Consider the following 17,849-nt stretch of genomic DNA (forward strand, 5'->3'; position numbering starts at 1 on the left):
AAAAAAAAAAAAAAAAAAAAAAAAAAAAAAAAAAAAAAAAAAAAAAAAAAAAAAAAAAAACTCCATAGTAGTACTATATTTAAAAACACCAATAAAATTTTAAAAGGATCATTAACATGTTTTATTCTTATTAAAAAAAATCGACTATCCACTTCTCATATATTATCTCTAAATTTTTAAATTTTGTTTTTGAAAGTTCATCGGTATTTTTTAAACTTTGATGTGTAAGGTATTTTTTAAACTTTTTAAAAAATTAAAAGAATATTTTTTAAATACAATAGGCATATTTTTAAATTTTATTTTTAGTTAGTATTTTTTTAAGACTTTTTAAAATTGCAAGAATATTATTAAAACTTTTTATAATTTTCTGATATTTTTTTTTAGATAAACGAGGGAGTTTATGGAAATTTTTATTAATTTTTTTGATTTTTTTACCATAATATCCCAAGTTTATAAATAGAAACATCAAACTTGTTATTTTGGATCATCTGTAATTTTAAATTTCTAATTCATCGATTTAAACATTAAATTTGAACAAGTTTATAAATTTTCACCATAAGTTTTTTGTTTCAATTTCCATTAAAATGTTATTCTATACATGTCCAACCTAACACGTGTATACCCCTTCAAATTTTAGTTATAATTTTTTTTTGGTTAAACTATAAGTTTAGTCTCTCGACTTTGAAGTTCGTGTTTAATTAATCAACATTTAAATTTTTGTTTATTTGGTCTATCAAATTTCTGTCTAATAGACTTCTGACTTTTATATTTTTGGTAAGTCCTTGAATTTAATTTTTTTTTATTATGTCACCCAAATTTTAATTTTATGTTTAATAATTTTAAAAAAATTAATTAATATATTATATATGAAACTAAATTTTATAATTAATAGAGCCTTAAACATTAGATTTGTTAATTTTTCTAAATATTAAATAAGTCAGTAACTTATTATTCAAAATTGATATATTACCAAATTTATTAGATATAAAATTGAATATTTAAAATTATTATTATTATTATTTTAAATTTAACGTAATATTCGTAGAGAAGTTATAATACGTTTAAATAAAGGAAAAAAGCAAGATTAAAAGATTAATAACAAATCAAGAATGATGTAAGAGATTAGTTGACCATTTTGAATATCTAGGAAGGTACAAGCGTAAACACGCGCAAGTATCACCCCATGAATGATTGGTTCATCAAACAGTACTATTCAATACTCCGATCGCTGTGTAATGTAAGGATTTGCCAACGAATAGTGAGCTTTTTTTTATGATCATTGGCATGGAAATTGAGCTACAATTATGATGAGGGAATCAATACACCTACTACTCTCAATTTTGCTTCAAACAGTCGTCGACAAATGCTTTGACTCCGTTCCACTCAAATTCATCGTCTTCTTCCATTTTTTGCACGCGATGGGAAGTTCTTGGCCGTGATTAACTTCGCAATCGAGGTCAGCAATCGCCTGCGGTATTTTGTGCGTCAAGCGTGGCTTTGCTTTGATCTTAGTCGTCGTCAATCGAGCTCCAAAACATGGCAGAAAGTGGGCGTTCCACTCCTGGCAATTCAATAGGTTAGATTTAGAAGTTGAGCTTCAGTTTTTGGTTCTTTCTGTGACAGTTGCCGTCTGAATTGATTTGTTTCTTTCCGGAAACTTTCTGCCAGTGTTTTGACTGAGCTGAACGTTTTTCTTTCTGGTGATTTGTTCTCTCTTGAACTCTGACTTAGAAACTTCCTATAGGCATAATTTGATTTTTTTTTTTCAATCTTTTGAGCTCTGGTTGTTCTACTTTCTTGCTGTTTTGTCCACTACGCTGTCCTTGAAAGAAATTCGGAATGTTCGAAACTTGTTTATCTCCATAATCCACATGTACTTGGTCATGATACTAGTCGGTAAAAATAAGTTGCAGAAGATCGAAGTTATTTACATTAGGCACATCATTATCTTCTTACATTCTCTTACTGTAATTCATATTCCATAATTTATATTTTCTTCTGGTGCTTTTTCCTTCTGGTTTATTGTTCTATATATATATTTATGTATGGGAACGAGAAATTGACGGAGGCAATGGTTCTTGTACCTTCTCGTATCGTTGTACTTGCTGACATCTGTTACTTGATCAAATACAGATATTGAACAAATCCTTTTAGAAGCAAAACATCGATGGCTACGCCCGGCCGAAATATGTGAAATTCTCAAAAACCACCACAAATTTTCTATTGCTTCAGAGCCTGCTAATATGCCTCCAAGTATGATTTCCTAAGTGATATTTTGATCTTTTGTTATTTACATATGATAGTTGAACATTTCTAGCATTATTGTTGGGTTTCTAAGAAAATGTCAACAACGACTTCAAAGCTTCCTGCGTGCTTAACGTAATTGTATAGAAGCGTATTATTTCAAAACATGTCTTGGGTATTACTTTGTTTCTATAAAATAACTGCAATGAGGAATGCAGCTTACTATGATTCAATTTCTGCTAGGATCTTCTTGTGAATTTAGGCAGTAAAACTCTTCAGTGTAATCATCTACTTCAAATCCTTGCTTGCTATCTTAATATCGCTTATTATGTTTTTTTTTTTTTTCAGTATTCGCCAGTAGAACCTTTCTTGCATGAGCTTAGCATCTTTCATTTTATAATTTATATATTGGTTGGGGGACATCTTTCTTGCTACATTCTTTGCCCAACATTAAAAAGTTTTCCATTGCTTTAGGACTCTCGAGTCTCAAATGGTAGACTCATATTCTTGATACAGTTGTAGAATATGTAGTAGAATTGCATCATTTGATGCACTAACGGAGGTTGGCCCTCCCTCCCAATTCTGATGCCTCGTGCCTCTAGGTTGAAAGGCTTTGCAGTCAAATTCCACAATCTCTGTCTAGGTTCTCAACCATTTCCTTCGCCAAATTGATGGGTCAATGTTTTGAATATTTGTTGCATCAGTTAGTGTTTGGTTCATTTTGACCAGGGAGTGCTTCAGCTAAAACAGTCTTTCTATAGGTTCTCTACTGTTCCAAACAGTAATTGATTGATTACTGTGGCTTGAAACCCATTTCTAAGGCATTTTGCTTCATGTTGAGTGTTGATTCACGCCTCCATGGTCCCTGCAGGCCATTGAGCTCTAGCACAAATATGGAAAATTTTGCCGACAAATTTCCTTATCATTATTTGCAAGTATTATGGCTAGCTAACTAACTAATTTTAGGTAGGGGCAATCACAGGAATTCGATCATGATTTATTTTGTAAATTCTAGATCATTTTCTGATTGTGATTAAAATTGAGTTTTTATAAGAAAAATCATTTTCTTACACACAAGTACATATGATCCTGGCCTTCATAAGGATGTGCTTGACTATGGAGGGTCATAAAGGGCAATAAACAAGCAAGGAACTACTTACATATGAAGAAACTGATGAAATATCACCATAAAAATATGGATGAAGGTAACGTTTAACAGAAAATGAAAGGAAACTGTTGAGATTCCACGGCACTAACTATTCTTCCTGGACCCTGGTATATGTTATAGAAGGAAATTTCCTATTTCAAGATTTCTAAGATGTTAGGTTCTCGGATCATTACATTGTATGGGTGTCCCACACTACAGGTAAATAGGTTTGCAAGGAGAAATGATTATGCACATTGACAGGAAATGTTCTTTAAGACAGTAGTTGTTACCCCCAGTTAAAATTATACTTCTTGATTCAAGGTTGAAGCTTGCACCTTGGCTTGATTTCTATATAATTGACAGGTGGTTCACTTTTTCTTTATGATCGAAAGGTGTTAAGATACTTCCGCAAGGATGGGCATAACTGGAGGAAGAAGAAAGGAAAGGCGGTAAAGGAAGCTCACGAGAGGCTCAAGGTAATTAGCTTCAAAGATGCATTTGGTTTGTCTTTCCGTTTTTGCTCACTGTTGAGGCAATTTTGAAAGCTCTGATTATGCTTCAAACACAACTCTTTTGTATTGGCCAGGTAATTTGATTGTATCCTTTGCTGTTTAATAGTCGGAGCAATTTTTGCATTTTAATAGAAAACAATTAAATTCTTTGGTTAGGCTGGAAGTGTGTACGTGCTGCAATGTTACTATGCACATGGGGAAGAAAATGAAAATTTTCAGAGGCGCACTTATTGGATGCTGGAAGAGTGAGTTCATAATAATAGCATGCATATTATGCATTCAAGCTTGCATTTGCATGGCCTTGCTACTGTCAACCCATACTTTATTGCTTGAAGGTTTGATTAAATGGCTATATATTTGTTTGCTTACCTTATCAATGGGTTCTGCAGGGATTTATCGCACATAGTTCTTGTCCACTATCTGGAAGTGCAGGTTTGCATTTTGATCTTTTGAAGTATTTTTTCAATTAGCTTTCGGATTACAATTTTATAGTAGATTTGGTGGATTAAGAAAATCAATGGCACAATTGTACGCATATCGGGTGTATTTTGATGATATTGTCCAAACCTTGGCTCTATGAAAAAAAAATATCTTTGCTGCATTTTATGAGTACCAACAAGTAGTGATGATTCAATGAATTCATGTACGGACAGGGCTGAGGAGCGTAAGTGTGATTTTCTTACGTTGTTTACCTGCATGTAGATTTTTGGAATTGATCTTGCACATTAGCTTCCCCCTTTCTGAATGGGGGTAGAGGTAGTTTTATGGTTCTTGGGTGTGTTGACTATTTTGCAGGTAGTGTTGTAAATTGTCATAAGGTTTTATTCTTTAGGACGGATTAGTTCTATTCTTTGGGACTTTTAAGTTTCTGATATTTTTAGGTTCAACCATGATTGTAAAGGCTATATGCTTAGAATTAATAAAATGCACTTGAGATCAAGAAAAATATCTTGGTGTCTCTTTGTGTAATTCCGTTCATTTGTGTTGTGAGTACATTTGTTCCGCTTTCGGCGCACAACAAGTGGTATCAGAGCTTGATTGTGGTATTTGGGGTATTGTGAAAGTTTTGGCCTCATCGACCACTAGATGTGCTCACAATCGTGCTTATTTTCTTGAAAATCAATTTTCAAGAATTGTGTTTTTATCTCGAAGTAGAGAAATTTGATGGAACCAATAATTTTGGTGTTTGGCGAGGCGAAGTTAGCGAGTTGCTGGTCATGCAAGATCTTGATGCTTCTCTCCAAGAGGAGATACCTGAAGACATGACAGACGCCGAATGGACGAAATTAAATCGACAAGCTTGTGGAATTATTCGATCCTATCTTGGCAAGGATCAGAAATATCCATTTATGAAGGTTACCATAGCGAAAGAATTATGGGACAAACTTGAGGCGAAATATATGGAGAAGAGCATGGAAAATAAACTCTATTTGAAGAAAAACTCTTCCGTTTTGACTACAAGAAAGGTATCTCAATGGCTGAGCATTTGGATGATTTTAACAAAATCATCACTGATTTGCTCAATCTAGATGTTACAATTAATGACGAAGACAAGGCGTTGCTGTTGAATTCTTTGTCGGAATCCTACGAGTTTTTAGTAACCACCCTACTACATGGACTCACTGATCTTGTTTTTGAAGATGTTCCAAATGCCTTAATGAATAATGAGGTGCGAAAGAAGGAAAATGAGGCATATCAAGACTCTAGCACAAATGTTCTTACTGCTCGTGGAAGGACTTCTATTTGGAAAAAGAGCGAACGTGGAAAGTCCTGATCAAAGTCGAGAGGTAGATCTGATATTGGAGAAAACTTGATAAAAATGAATGTGCATATCGTTTACAGAAAGGCCATTGGAAGAAAGATTGCCCGATCTTAAAAGAGAAGGGGTCGAAGTCCAATGTGGTTAGAGATGACGACACTAATACAGATAATTCCTTGACGATCTCTTTATCAGTCAGCCAAACTAGTGAATGAATTCTTGATTTTGGGTGCTCCTATCATATGTGTCCCAACGGAGAGATGTTTTTGGACTTCAAAGAGTTCAATGGTGGAGTTGTCTATATGGGCAATGATAGTACTTGCAAGATGATGGGAATCGGGGTTATACGAAAACTCAATGATGTAAGGTATGTCCTTGACTTGAAGAAAAATTTGATTTTCCTTGGCGTTTTGGATACGAGTGGTTATCACATCATTTTGGAAAGAGGGAATTTGAAAGTAGCTCGTGGAGCTTTGGTGGCAATTAAAGGAACTAGAAGAGGTAGCCTATACTACCTCAACGGAACCACAATAATTGGGCATGCTGCTGTGGCAAGTTCAAAAGAACAAGACATATCGAAATTATGGCATATGAGACTTGGGCATGCTGGTGAGAAGGCGCTTCAGACATTGGTGAACCAAGGAGTCCTTAAGGGTGCCACAACTGGTAAATTGAGTTTTGTGAACATCGTATATTTGGTAAACAAAAAAATGTGAAGTTTGGTACAACTATACACCAAACAAAGGACATTTTGGATTATGTTCACACTGATTTATGGGGTCTCATTGAGAGGAAAGAGGTGGTTTGTCACCTTTATTGATGACTACTGGAGGAGAGTTCGGATGTATCCCATGAGACACGAAAACGAGGTTCTCCAAATCTTCCTAGAGTGGAAGAAAATGGTAGAGAATCAGACGGACAGGAAAATCAAAAAGCTGAGATCAGACAACGGTGAAGAATATACTTATGATCACATCCTTAAAGTATGCCGAGATGAAGGGATCGTTCGACACTTCACTGTTCCTGGTAATCCACAACAAAATGAAGTTGCTGAGAGAATGAACCAGACATTAATAGAGAAGGTTCGATGCATATTGTCTCAAGTAGGATTGAGTAAGGCATTTTGGGCTGAGGCTCTCAGTTATGCAGTTCACTTGGTAAATCGTTTACCTGTTTCTGGAAATGGTGGGAAAACTCCGCTTGAGATATGATCGGGTACTCCTATTAGTGATTATGATAAATTGCATGTGTTTAGGTGTTCTGCTTATTATCATGTGACAGACTTAAAGCTGGATCTTAGAGCAAAAAAAGCCAAGTTTATGGGCTTTAGCAAAGGCGTGAAGGACATTCGATGTTATAGTGTCCAGAAGCAAGTAAGATTGTTAATAGTCGAGATGTGACATTCGATGAGTCTGGAATGTTTTTGCAAAAAATTGAAAATAATGACGAGGCATTGAAGCAGGTGGAGAAGGTGGTGTTCTCTCATGATATGGTTGCTCCTATTGAAGAATCGATTGATCAGGTAGATAATAACTCTGATGTCTTAGAACAAGAGGAGCAAAGCCTTGTAAATGAAAGAATGGAGGAACCTGAGTCCATCACCAGGAATAGACCACGAAGGGAAATTTGAAAACCTGCAAGGTTTGATGATACGATAGCATATGTTTTCCCTTTGATTATGGAGTTTCCAACAACTACAAAGATGCTATCCAGAGCCTGGATAGATTGCACTGACAAGAGGCTGTGAATCAGGAGATAGCATCATTGGAGATAAATCAAACTTGGGATTTGGTACAACTTCCAAAAGGTAAGAAGGAAATTGGTTGTAAATGGGTTTTTGTAAAAAAAAGAAGATTCTTCTGGTCTACGTTATAAGGCTCGACTTGTGGCTAAGGCTATGCAAAAAAAGAAGGTATTGATTACAATGAAATTTTCTCACTTGTGGTAAAACATTCTTCCACTCGAATTTTGTTGGCTTTGGTTGTTCAATTTAATCTTGAGCTTGTACAACTCGATGTAAAAACTGCTTTTTTGCATGGAGATTTGGAAGAAGAAATATATATGACGCAACCGGTTGGTTTTCGAGTAGTTGGACAGCAACATTTGGTATGCAGATTGAAGAAATCTTTGTATGAGCTGAAGCAATCTCCTCGCCAATGGTATAAAAATTTTGATCATTTCATGGTAGAGCATATGTATACTCATAGTCAATTTGATCATTGTGTGTATTATCGGTGTCTTGATGATGGATCGTTTATCTATTTGCTCTTATATGTTGATGATATGTTAATTGCTTCAAAGAGACTGGTGGAGATTGATAAGCTCAAATATCAGCTTTCTAAAACATTTGAAATGAAAGACTTAGGCAATGCAAAGAAAATACTTGGAATGGAGATAGAGCGAGATTGAAAAAAAGGTACAGTCTAGTTGACTCAGTCTCAATATCTACGCAAGGTATTGACAAGATTTAGTTTGAATAATTCAACCAAACCCGTTGGTACTCCGCTTTCTCCTCATTTCAAGCTTAGTGCTTCCATGTGTCCAAGTTCTGACGATGACAAAAGGTATATGGAGAATATTCCTTATACAAATGTTGTTGGTGCTTTGATGTATGCTATGGTATGTACTCGACCTGATCTTTCACACATAGTAAGAATGGTGAGTAGTTATATGCATAATCCTGGTAAAAAGCATTGAGAGGCTGTCAAATGGATTCTTAGGTACATTCTTGGTACTATTGATGTTGGTATTAAGTTTCAAAACAAGAAATGTTTAATCTTGACAACCTTGTAGTTGGTTATGTGGATTCTGATTATTCTGGTGATTTAGATAAGCGACGATCTACTATAGGTTATTTATTTACTATGGCTGGTGGATCTGTTTATTGGCGTTCAACATTGCAGTCTACTGTTGCATTGTCTACCACCGAAGCAGAGTATATGGCAGTAACGGAAGCTTTTAAAGAAGCTATTTAGATGCATGGTTTGATCAAGGACTTGGGTATTTTGCAGTAACATATAGATGTGTTTTGTGATAGCTAGAGTGCTATTTGTTTGTCAAAAAAATCAAGTCCATCATGCTCGTACTAAACATATTGATGTCCATTTTTACTTTATTCGAGAAATAATTAGTGAAGGGGACATTCATTTATTAAAAATTGGAACGGCTGATAACCCTGCTGATATGTAGACAAAGGTGATCGCTCGTGAAAAGTTCTGGCATTGTTTGGATTTCATCAATGTCAGAAGAAAGGAGTAGTGTGTTGATGTGGTAGCAACCAAATCAGTTATCAACTTGGAGATCTTATGACAAGGTAGAGATGGTTGTAAATTGTCATAAGGTCCTATTCGTTAGGACTGATTAGTCCTATTCTTTAACCATGATTGTAAAGGCTATATAATGTCATACTTAGAATTAATAAAATTACACTTGAGATCAACAAATTATCTTGGTGTCTCTTTGTGTAATTCCGTTCATTGGTGCTGTGAGTACATTTAGAGTGAATGGATAGAGGAAATTAAAAGGGTTTAGAAGGTTTACGTAATTGGAACTCTGAACTTAGTGCACTAGCTCAACGAGTGAGTTTGATTAAATGGACAAAAAATGATGACAGCATGCATACGTGTCAGCAAGTTTAAGAGGAAAAAAATAGTAACCTCTATGCAATTCAACTGTGAGGACCAAGTTTTATCACCCAAAAAAAAAAGAACTGAGAACCGAGTTGTATACATAAGAGTGAAACGAAAAGACGAGGGGAAAATCAATTTGAGAATACTATCTAATATCCCGTAAGCGTGAGCTAACGGGCTTATTAAGGATGGTGAGCTTGGTTCAATTAAGAAACATTTAAGTTGGAAGTCTATTGGTCATGATATCTGCTGCAACTTCAAGTTGATCTTTAGAGGGGACATCTTCTTATTGACAACCCTTAGTTGAGCTTCTTAACTGGGAATAAAATCATGTTCAATCTCAAAATGCTCGGTTCTTTGATGCATAATTATTTGCAGCAATGCAAGTTACATTGTCGCAGAGCAGAGTGGGTGCAGAAGACGGAGAAAAATTAAGTTCATAAAGGAAAGATTCATTCCCTATACGTTTAGTCCTTCTTTCGCCAATCCTTATATTTGAATTCATTCTTAGACATTGAGACATTTTGATTAGATTAGGAAAGAATTAAATTGTTGTCCGTAAAGTTACAATGTCTGGCATACTCTGCTTCTGTCATTGGAGTAACTAGCCCAATCTATATATCAATAAAGTGCGTAATTGCGAGGGTTGAGGGAGGGAAGGACAAAATTGAAACAATAACAAAAATTGATATAGTTGTTTAGAGTACAATATATGTTTTTTTTGGGTAAGGGCGTACAGAAAAAAATGCCTGCAAAAGGAGTTCTCAACTAGCTATCACAACAAACTCCAATCCAAAAGAATACACTATAAAGGATAATTACAAACGAATTTCAAGAGGACATCAAAAGAAGACATTGAAGTAAATCACACTCAAAACCTCATCTAAGACTTCCTCTAAACCCTTGAGAAAATGATCAATTTTCTCTGTAAAATGCTCCAAATAGTAGTGAAGAAAAATTGCTTGCCAACGAATTCGACCACTTTGATGAAGGTGAGGATTGACAAGCACTTCATCTTGACATAATTTTTCTTCTATAAATTCTTACAGCCGAATAGAACTCTACTATCGTCATAGATTTGAAGGAATAACTCACTTTCCCACCTTATACTTTTTCTTACCCCTCCGATGCTTTTGCCTCATTAAAAAAAATATTTTCCCTCTCAAATGTTGTCTTTTGTTCGGTGCTTATATTGACCTCGAGTTTGCTGAAATGTCATCAGAGCAGTAGAGCAAATTTCAATCGTATTCAGGGGACTGATGAAGCTGCTCTCTTTTCTCGAGAATCTGAAGAAACTACGAGCCATTCAGGAATGGACGCTTCTAAGTCCTGTAGGTTTCATCCATCTAATTATCAAATACTTTCACAAACTACTGATATTAGCCTGAACAGTACGCAGGTATCAGAATATGAAGATGCTGAATCAGGTGCTTGTATTGTATATGAACTCTTAATCAACCACAGCCCAGAATTGAAATCATTGCTTGGGTATATTTATCATTGCTTTAACAATGTTCTACTGGTTAACATTATTTCTTTTGCAGAATATGGTAACCGAGAAAGTAATGTTTTCCATTCATTTCTTGGATTACAACGGTCTAACAAGGAAAGTACTAGTGGTGAGCCCTGTGATCCAAACTATCCTGCACCATTATCAGGTAGACAGCTCATTACTTTTCCTTGATTCTTTTTCTCTGGAAAAAAAGTAACAGTCTATCAACTAATGGTAATACATTGAATTGTCGTCCGATAATTATCAAGAAAACTTTACAGCCTTTGGTGGGAATGGCTTTCCGACATCATCAGATAGAAGTAAAGACAGCAATCATGCTGAATCAATTCATGAGCCCCACAAGAACCTTTGCCTCTCTTCTGATAATGTCTTGAAAAGTGGTGCTACTGGAATATATTCACCCCATCTGCAGCCATCATTTTCTACATCTCGATCTAAAATTTTAGACAATGTTCCAAAACAAGGTGATGAGATAATGGGGCTGCCCTTCTCTGATAGATGTAAAAGGGAAGATTTTGGCAATCACCTGCTTGCCCAGGAAGATTGTGAGGTTAGTTTTCTTGTAACTTATTCGGTAATTTTCGAAGTATAACTATCAAAAATCTTCCATGTATTAGACGGAATAATGCTTCAAAAGGGTACCACTGGATTAAGTACTTTGTAGTATTAGCATTTGATTATTTATTTCACAGATCTTGAAGTAGAAAAACGGAACAAAATACTTTCTAGTCATATGCCCTAGAAATGGATACCTTCTGCCTATGCATGTATTTCAAAACATCGAATAGGAGTAAAATCCAAAATACTGTACCCGTCAAAAATTATACAAAAAAAGTGAAGACGAACTAAAAGGGTACCATTGGAAAAGCTACAACATGTTTGACTAGTATTTCAAAACATCGAGTGGGATTAAAATCCAAAATACTATATTCTTATAAAAAAGGAACACAAAAGAATGGAAGACTGACGAAAGGGGTACCAATGGAAAAGCTACAACATGGTTGACTAGAGTGTAGGAGAAAACTTTGTTCCCACTTTGAGTTGACGCAAGTGTTTGGAAGAGGAAGAATCACAACTCAAAGAATTAAAAGAAAGTTAGAGGACCATTGTGAAATCATTCATGAAGTACTTCTATAATGTCTAATTTGAGAACATTTCAAAACTCTTCAAGGAATTTCCTTGTGAAATCATCTGGCCTATAAGCATGTGACCAGGTCCTTCATAGACGCTAGTGCTTCATATTCATCAATCGATATTTGTTGCTGCTGCATGCCAATAGGATTAAATCTGATGCCTTCATTCTTTCTCTATAAATTATTGAAGAAAGGTATGAATACGTCTCATATGAAAACCCTAATCAATTAGATCTACAAACCCTTATAGATATGCAAACCCCTAGATCACAAATGCTAAAACCTCTAAATCAAGATAATTTCATCCTAAATGATATGAAGCCTCAGTGACGTTGGTTCCTTGTCAAGTTCTATATTTCTCTTAGGCTGTCGATGATGAAGTTTTTTCAAAAGTATTTGTTAAGTCTCATTGTAATGCATTGGAGTCCATTTTTCCAATTGGGCTCTTTTGTGGGGTTTTTTTTCATAATGACTTTTATTCTTTCATTTTTTTTTTTCTCAACGGATGTTCTGTTTCTTATTAAAAAAGAAAAAAAGGAAAAAGAAAAAACATTAATTAGGTATTTTTCGCCAATATGACTGTGAAGCTTCTGCTATTCCAAGAACTTTCGATCATATTGTCACTCGAACCATGAAATATTTTCATGCTTTTGTTTTGAAAACAATTTGATAACATTGATAAACTATACTGACTTTTGTTCTCCTCTCCCTTTGGGTTCCTGTTTCAAATTTTGTTTAAAGAATTTCAAATCATATCATCAGCCACCCAAATGGATCCAGAGATGCAAAATGATCAGTCAATATAAGAATACTTCCAAAAAGTGCTTTCAAATACAAAGCACGATTATTACCCAAACTCAATTTCTGATGGACAGGCGATATTGGAGGGGAAATCCAAGTCAAAAAAACAGCTTTTATTGAATGCTGTTGCTACTGAATCTTTGAGGAAGAGTGATAGTTTTAATCAATGGATGAGCAGAGAACTAAGAGATGTGAAGGAGGCAAGCATGCAGTGCAATTCTGGAGCACACTGGAATAGTGTAGAAAATGAGGTTGGTAATTCCAGCATCTCTTCTCAAGCGCATCTGGATACATACATGTTCAGCCGTTCCCTCTCCCATGAACAGCTCTTCAGCATTATTGATTTTTCACCAAGCTGGGCATATGAAGGTTCTGAAATCAAGGTACTACAAAGCTAAACAAATCTGATATCTTCTTGTAAATCAAGTTATTTATAGAGATGGAATCCAATAGAGTTATCAATATCTCAGGTCCATATTATACGTTAGAATTAGATAGGTTTTCCTTTTCTTTCCCCAATCATTTGATAGGCCTGTTTTATAGGTTTTGATATCAGGGAAATTCTTGAAGAGTCAACAAGAAGTGGAAAATCTTAAATGGTCTTGCATGTTTGGCGAGGTGGAAGTACCAGCGGAAGTTATAGCAAATGGTGTATTGCGATGTTTTACTCCCATACACAAGGCTGGGAAGGTTCCCTTTTATGTTACACGTTCCAATAGATTAGCTTGTAGTGAAGTGCAAAACTTTGAATACCGAGTTAAGTGCATTCAAGATGCGGAAGTTATGTACGATACTAGCATCACAAACGAAGCATTTGCTTTGCGTTTCGTAAAATTGCTATGTCTGAGCTGTTCAGATACTTTGATTGCTGATCCCAACAGCTCTAGTGACAGATCAGGCTTTAATAAAGTCCGTGAATTGCTAAAAGTTGACAATAGTGAATGGGATCAGTTCATGAAGCCTAGGTGGGATGAGAATGTTTCCCTCGGAAGCACAAAAGAGTTGCTGCTTCAAAGGCTACTTAAAGAGAAGTTACACGTATGGCTATTGCAGAAAGTAAGGGAAGGTGGGAGAGGCCCTAGCGTACTAGATGAGCATGGTCTAGGTGTGCTACATTTTGCTGCTGCACTTAACTATGATTGGGCCCTTCTACCGGCAGTCGTTGCTGGTATAAACGTCAATTTTCGTGATGCAAATGGATGGACAGCACTACATTGGGCTGCATTCTTTGGCAGGTAAACACCTTTAACTGGTTTTGCTGCTTCTACTCGTCTTTCATTACTTTACTTGTACAGGAATTCTAAAAAGTCCTTATTGCTGACAAAGTATTATTTTTGGCATCTTTTTTTTTTTTTTAAGAAAAGTAAGGAACTGATAATTTGATAGAAGAATTTGATGCTTTGGTTTTGCTGCTATAGGGATGCAACTTGAGTAAGGAGAAGAATTTGGATTGTGTATATGTAAATACTTGTCAATACAAACTTTGAAAGGAGAACGTGAAAAAGAAACGGGCAAAATCAAAATAGATACTAAAATCTATGCTCTACAAAAAAAAAAAAAAAAGAAGACCAAAAGCGAATGTTTTTCTAGACGTCACAAAGTTAAAATGTTCATCAGTTTTGCAGTTTCTTTGAAACTTGCTTCGTTTAATACTTCCTCGAACTAAGTTCGATGATCACTACGGTCATTGGGCAATGTTCTTCTATCAGAGAAAATATAGGGATAGTGTCATTGTGGAGGCTAGCTATTCTATTAAAGAAAATACATTTGTGCAACCTTCAATTCCTAAGTTCGATGGCCACTACGATCATTGGACAATGTTGATGGAAAATTTTCTATGTTCAAAAGAATGTTGGAGTTTGATGGAAATAGTAACTCCAATTGTACATTTTGAAATGACACTGACAGAGGCACAACAGCATCAACTTGATGTGTAGAAGCTCAAGGACATGAAAGCGAAGAATTATCATTTTTAGGCATTGGATTGTTCCATTCTTAAAACGATTCTCACGAAAGACACATCCAAAAATATATGAGACTCTATGAAGAAGAAATATCACGGTTCAACTAGGGTTAAATGAGCTCAATTACTAGCAATGAGGAAGGAATTTGAGACACTCTACATGAAGGCCGGAGAGACTGTAAACGGCTATTTCGCACGTACACTTACAATTGTGAACAAGATGAAGGCTAATGGTGAAAACAAAAGTGATATCAAAGTAGTGAAAAAGATATTGTGCTCCACTCCAAAATTCAATGATGTAGTCTGTTCAATTGAGGCCCAAGATACCAGCAATCTGCCCATAAATTACAAAGTAGTTTGTTAATGTGACTGGCACAGAAGAGGAACAGGCTAAAGCACACCCTTGAGTCTCCCTTAATAACTCCTGCTTCTCTAGAACCCTGCCATGATACACGGTAGAGTTCTATTGGACTAGCAATGTGCTCCAAAGAAGAGGAGACATCTAGAATGGTGCTAGATAGATAGATGACTCTTTAAGGGAAAACTCATTGGTGTACTTTGTTCGAGAAGAAGATTGATAGTGACTCAGGTGTCGAACAAAAAAGTTGTGAGCCTTGAAGGTGTAGTCATAATGAAGATACATGGTAGAATTTTATTGGACTAGCAATGTACTCCAGAAAAAAGGAGTAGTCTAGAATAATGCTAGACGAATAGATGATTGTTTAAAGGGAGACTCAATAGTGTACTTTGCTCGAGGGCTTCAAAGAAGAAAAGTCGTTAGGGGAGGCTCAATGATGTACTTTGTTCAAAGGAAGGATTGTTGGAGTTTCATATTAGCTAATTAAGAGTAAGATCATGGGTATATAGGTAAGAGATACTATCCCCCATTAATACGAGACTTTTTGAGAAAACCAAAAGTAAAGTCACGAGCGCTTATGCTCAAAGTAGACAATATCATACCATTATAGATAATGTCCGTTACTTATATACCCATGATTTTTTTCGTAATTAATCAACGTGGGACTACAACAATCACTCAACATTTGGTTTTCTCAAACCTTGTGCGATTTTTTGTAAAAATATATTCCTTTTAGAGAGATTCAAACTTCCTCATTATCTTTTGGGTGGATTTTATAGTGTCATGAATTGGACTCGATGTTTAGGTAGTGACACCTACCAACTAAATCAGTAGGAACTGCATCTAAATATTATGGAGTTGATAGGTTTTGATTTTTGAACTGCATAGTCATAACGTCCTCAGATTATAATGATCAATAGATTGTGTGGATTTAGCTTTCATCGAATATCAACATTTTCTGTTTCGTTTGTATGTGTATGTGTGTGAATCAGAGAACGTACAGTTGCTGCCCTCATTTCTCTGGGTGCAGCTCCAGGAGCATTAACAGATCCAAACCCCAAGTACCCATATGGCAGAACTCCTGCAGGTTTAGCATCCTCAAATGGGCACAAAGGCATTGCTGGTTATCTTGCAGAGTCGGCCCTAAGCGCCCACCTGGAATCTCTAAACTTCGATAATAAAAAAAGCAAGGCTGTTGACACTTGTGGAGAAAAGGCAGTACATACAGCTTCTGAGCGTGTCGCCACTCCACACCAGGGCAATGATATGCATACATTGTCCCTCAAGGATTCATTAGCTGCCGTATCCAATGCTACTCAAGCTGCTGCGCGTATTCATGAGGTTATGAGGATGCAATCCTTCCAAAAAAAGCAATTGCTCGACCTGTCGAATTATCAGCCTCTTTCACTTTTACTAGTTAAGAGACGTAATTCAGGATCACATGATGAACATGCTGCTGCCATTCGCATACAAAACAAGTTCCGCAGTTGGAAGGGCAGAAAAGATTTTCTAATAATCAAGCAGAGAATTGTTAAAATTCAGGTACGTTGAACTTTTCTTTTATTATTTTTCATCTTTGAAACGGTTAAAAATGATGCATTAAGAATGAAAAATAGAGGTGGGATTGAAAAGTCCGATCTTCATTAATGTTTCTAACGTTTAAATAGAATACAAGCTACCAACTAAATCCTAAAAATAAGAATCAAATAGAAACTTATAGTCTTTTTCTGTTTGGTTAATAACTGTTATTTTTTCATTTAAAGGCCCATGTAAGAGGCCACCAGGTCCGAAAGAACTATAGGAACATTGTGTGGTCAGTGGGAATTCTGGAGAAGGTTATTTTGCGTTGGAGAAGAAAAGGAAGTGGGTTACGAGGATTTAAGGCAGAAGCACTTTCTGAGGACTCCAGCAAGCAAAATCCATCAGTAACAGAGGATGACGACGACGAGTTTTTTAAAAAAGGCAGAAAGCAGACAGAAGAAAGGCTGCAGAAGGCTCTTGCTAGAGTTAAGTCTATGGTGCAATATCCAGAGGCAAGGGATCAATACCGCAGGCTGTTAAATGTTGTCACGGAGATGCGACAAACAAAGGTTACCAAAACTTGCTTTTCCAATGGTTAATTTGAGTTTTTATTTATCCATTAATTATTTATTTATTATTTTTATATAGTTGAGCAGGTGGAATATTTAATCGTCTAACCTCTTGATTTAGGATGATGCATGATCTTTTTTTTAAATTATTTATATGATCAATAGATGTTTATGTACCTGCATGTTGTTGTAGGTTAAGTATGAAAAATTGTTTAATGATGAATGAAAATTTTATGATAATGGCTATAGTCTTTTGTTTTTTTTTTTTTTTTGATGTTCAGGTGAAAGATGGGGTTGTAGACAAGGTAGATGAAACAGCTGATTTTGATGATCTAATTGACATTGAAGCCCTGTTGGATGAAGATGCTTTCCTGCCTAATGCATCTTCTAACTTTAGTGTATAGTAAAATAATGTCACTCTTTTTCCCTCTAACAGTATCCTCTCTGTTCTAGAAAATTATAATTTAGAGGTTGGATGTCAGTACAAAAAGCCCTTATGAAGAGTGGTTATTTATGTAACAAGCAGAAGTCATCAAATTAACTGTGAACTAAATTATTCTTTTGATTTGGCATATGAAAAAACAGCTGCCATTGATGAAATAGAAGTCTTCACTTCTAAAAAACACAGCCATTAAAACTGTTTGTACAAAAATTAAAATAATAGTTTAGGTACAAACATATCATTTCATTCACTAAATTC

The 17,849-nt window shown here is 35.5% G+C and overlaps 1 protein-coding gene across 6 annotated transcripts; it reads left to right on the top strand.

The window, feature by feature from the left end:
• Window positions 1-1,151: 1,151 nt before the first annotated feature.
• LOC111482576 (calmodulin-binding transcription activator 3) lies at window positions 1,152-17,724 on the top strand. 6 transcript variants are annotated; one of them, XM_023128406.1, is made up of 13 exons: window positions 1,152-1,576; window positions 2,134-2,253; window positions 3,755-3,867; window positions 4,060-4,148; window positions 4,293-4,335; window positions 10,514-10,718; window positions 10,836-10,949; window positions 11,065-11,354; window positions 12,813-13,121; window positions 13,282-13,973; window positions 16,052-16,601; window positions 16,823-17,149; window positions 17,431-17,724. In XM_023128406.1, exons 1-13 carry the CDS (start codon window positions 1,537-1,539, stop codon window positions 17,551-17,553), a joined length of 3,015 nt encoding a protein of 1,004 aa, XP_022984174.1. In that variant the 5' UTR covers window positions 1,152-1,536; the 3' UTR covers window positions 17,554-17,724. The 6 variants fall into 6 exon arrangements, with proteins under 6 accessions (XP_022984174.1, XP_022984173.1, XP_022984175.1 ...); XM_023128405.1 differs by having other exon boundaries at window positions 1,153-1,576; window positions 11,053-11,354; XM_023128407.1 differs by lacking the exon at window positions 2,134-2,253 and having other exon boundaries at window positions 1,153-1,576; window positions 11,053-11,354.
• The last annotated feature ends 125 nt before the right edge of the window (window positions 17,725-17,849 follow it).

Source organism: Cucurbita maxima, unplaced genomic scaffold, assembly GCF_002738345.1.
Source record: "Cucurbita maxima cultivar Rimu unplaced genomic scaffold, Cmax_1.0 Cma_Scf00008, whole genome shotgun sequence".
In the NCBI taxonomy this organism is placed as follows: domain Eukaryota; kingdom Viridiplantae; phylum Streptophyta; class Magnoliopsida; order Cucurbitales; family Cucurbitaceae; genus Cucurbita; species Cucurbita maxima.

Coding starts and splice junctions, on each gene's coding strand:
- LOC111482576 (XM_023128405.1), top strand. CDS start 1,537: ATGGCAGAAAGTGGGCGTTCCACTCCTGGCAATTCAATAG. Junction 4,149..4,292: donor ACTTATTGGATGCTGGAAGA/GTGAGTTCATAA, acceptor TGGGTTCTGCAG/GGATTTATCGCACATAGTTC. Junction 10,950..11,052: donor CTATCCTGCACCATTATCAG/GTAGACAGCTCA, acceptor ATAATTATCAAG/AAAACTTTACAGCCTTTGGT.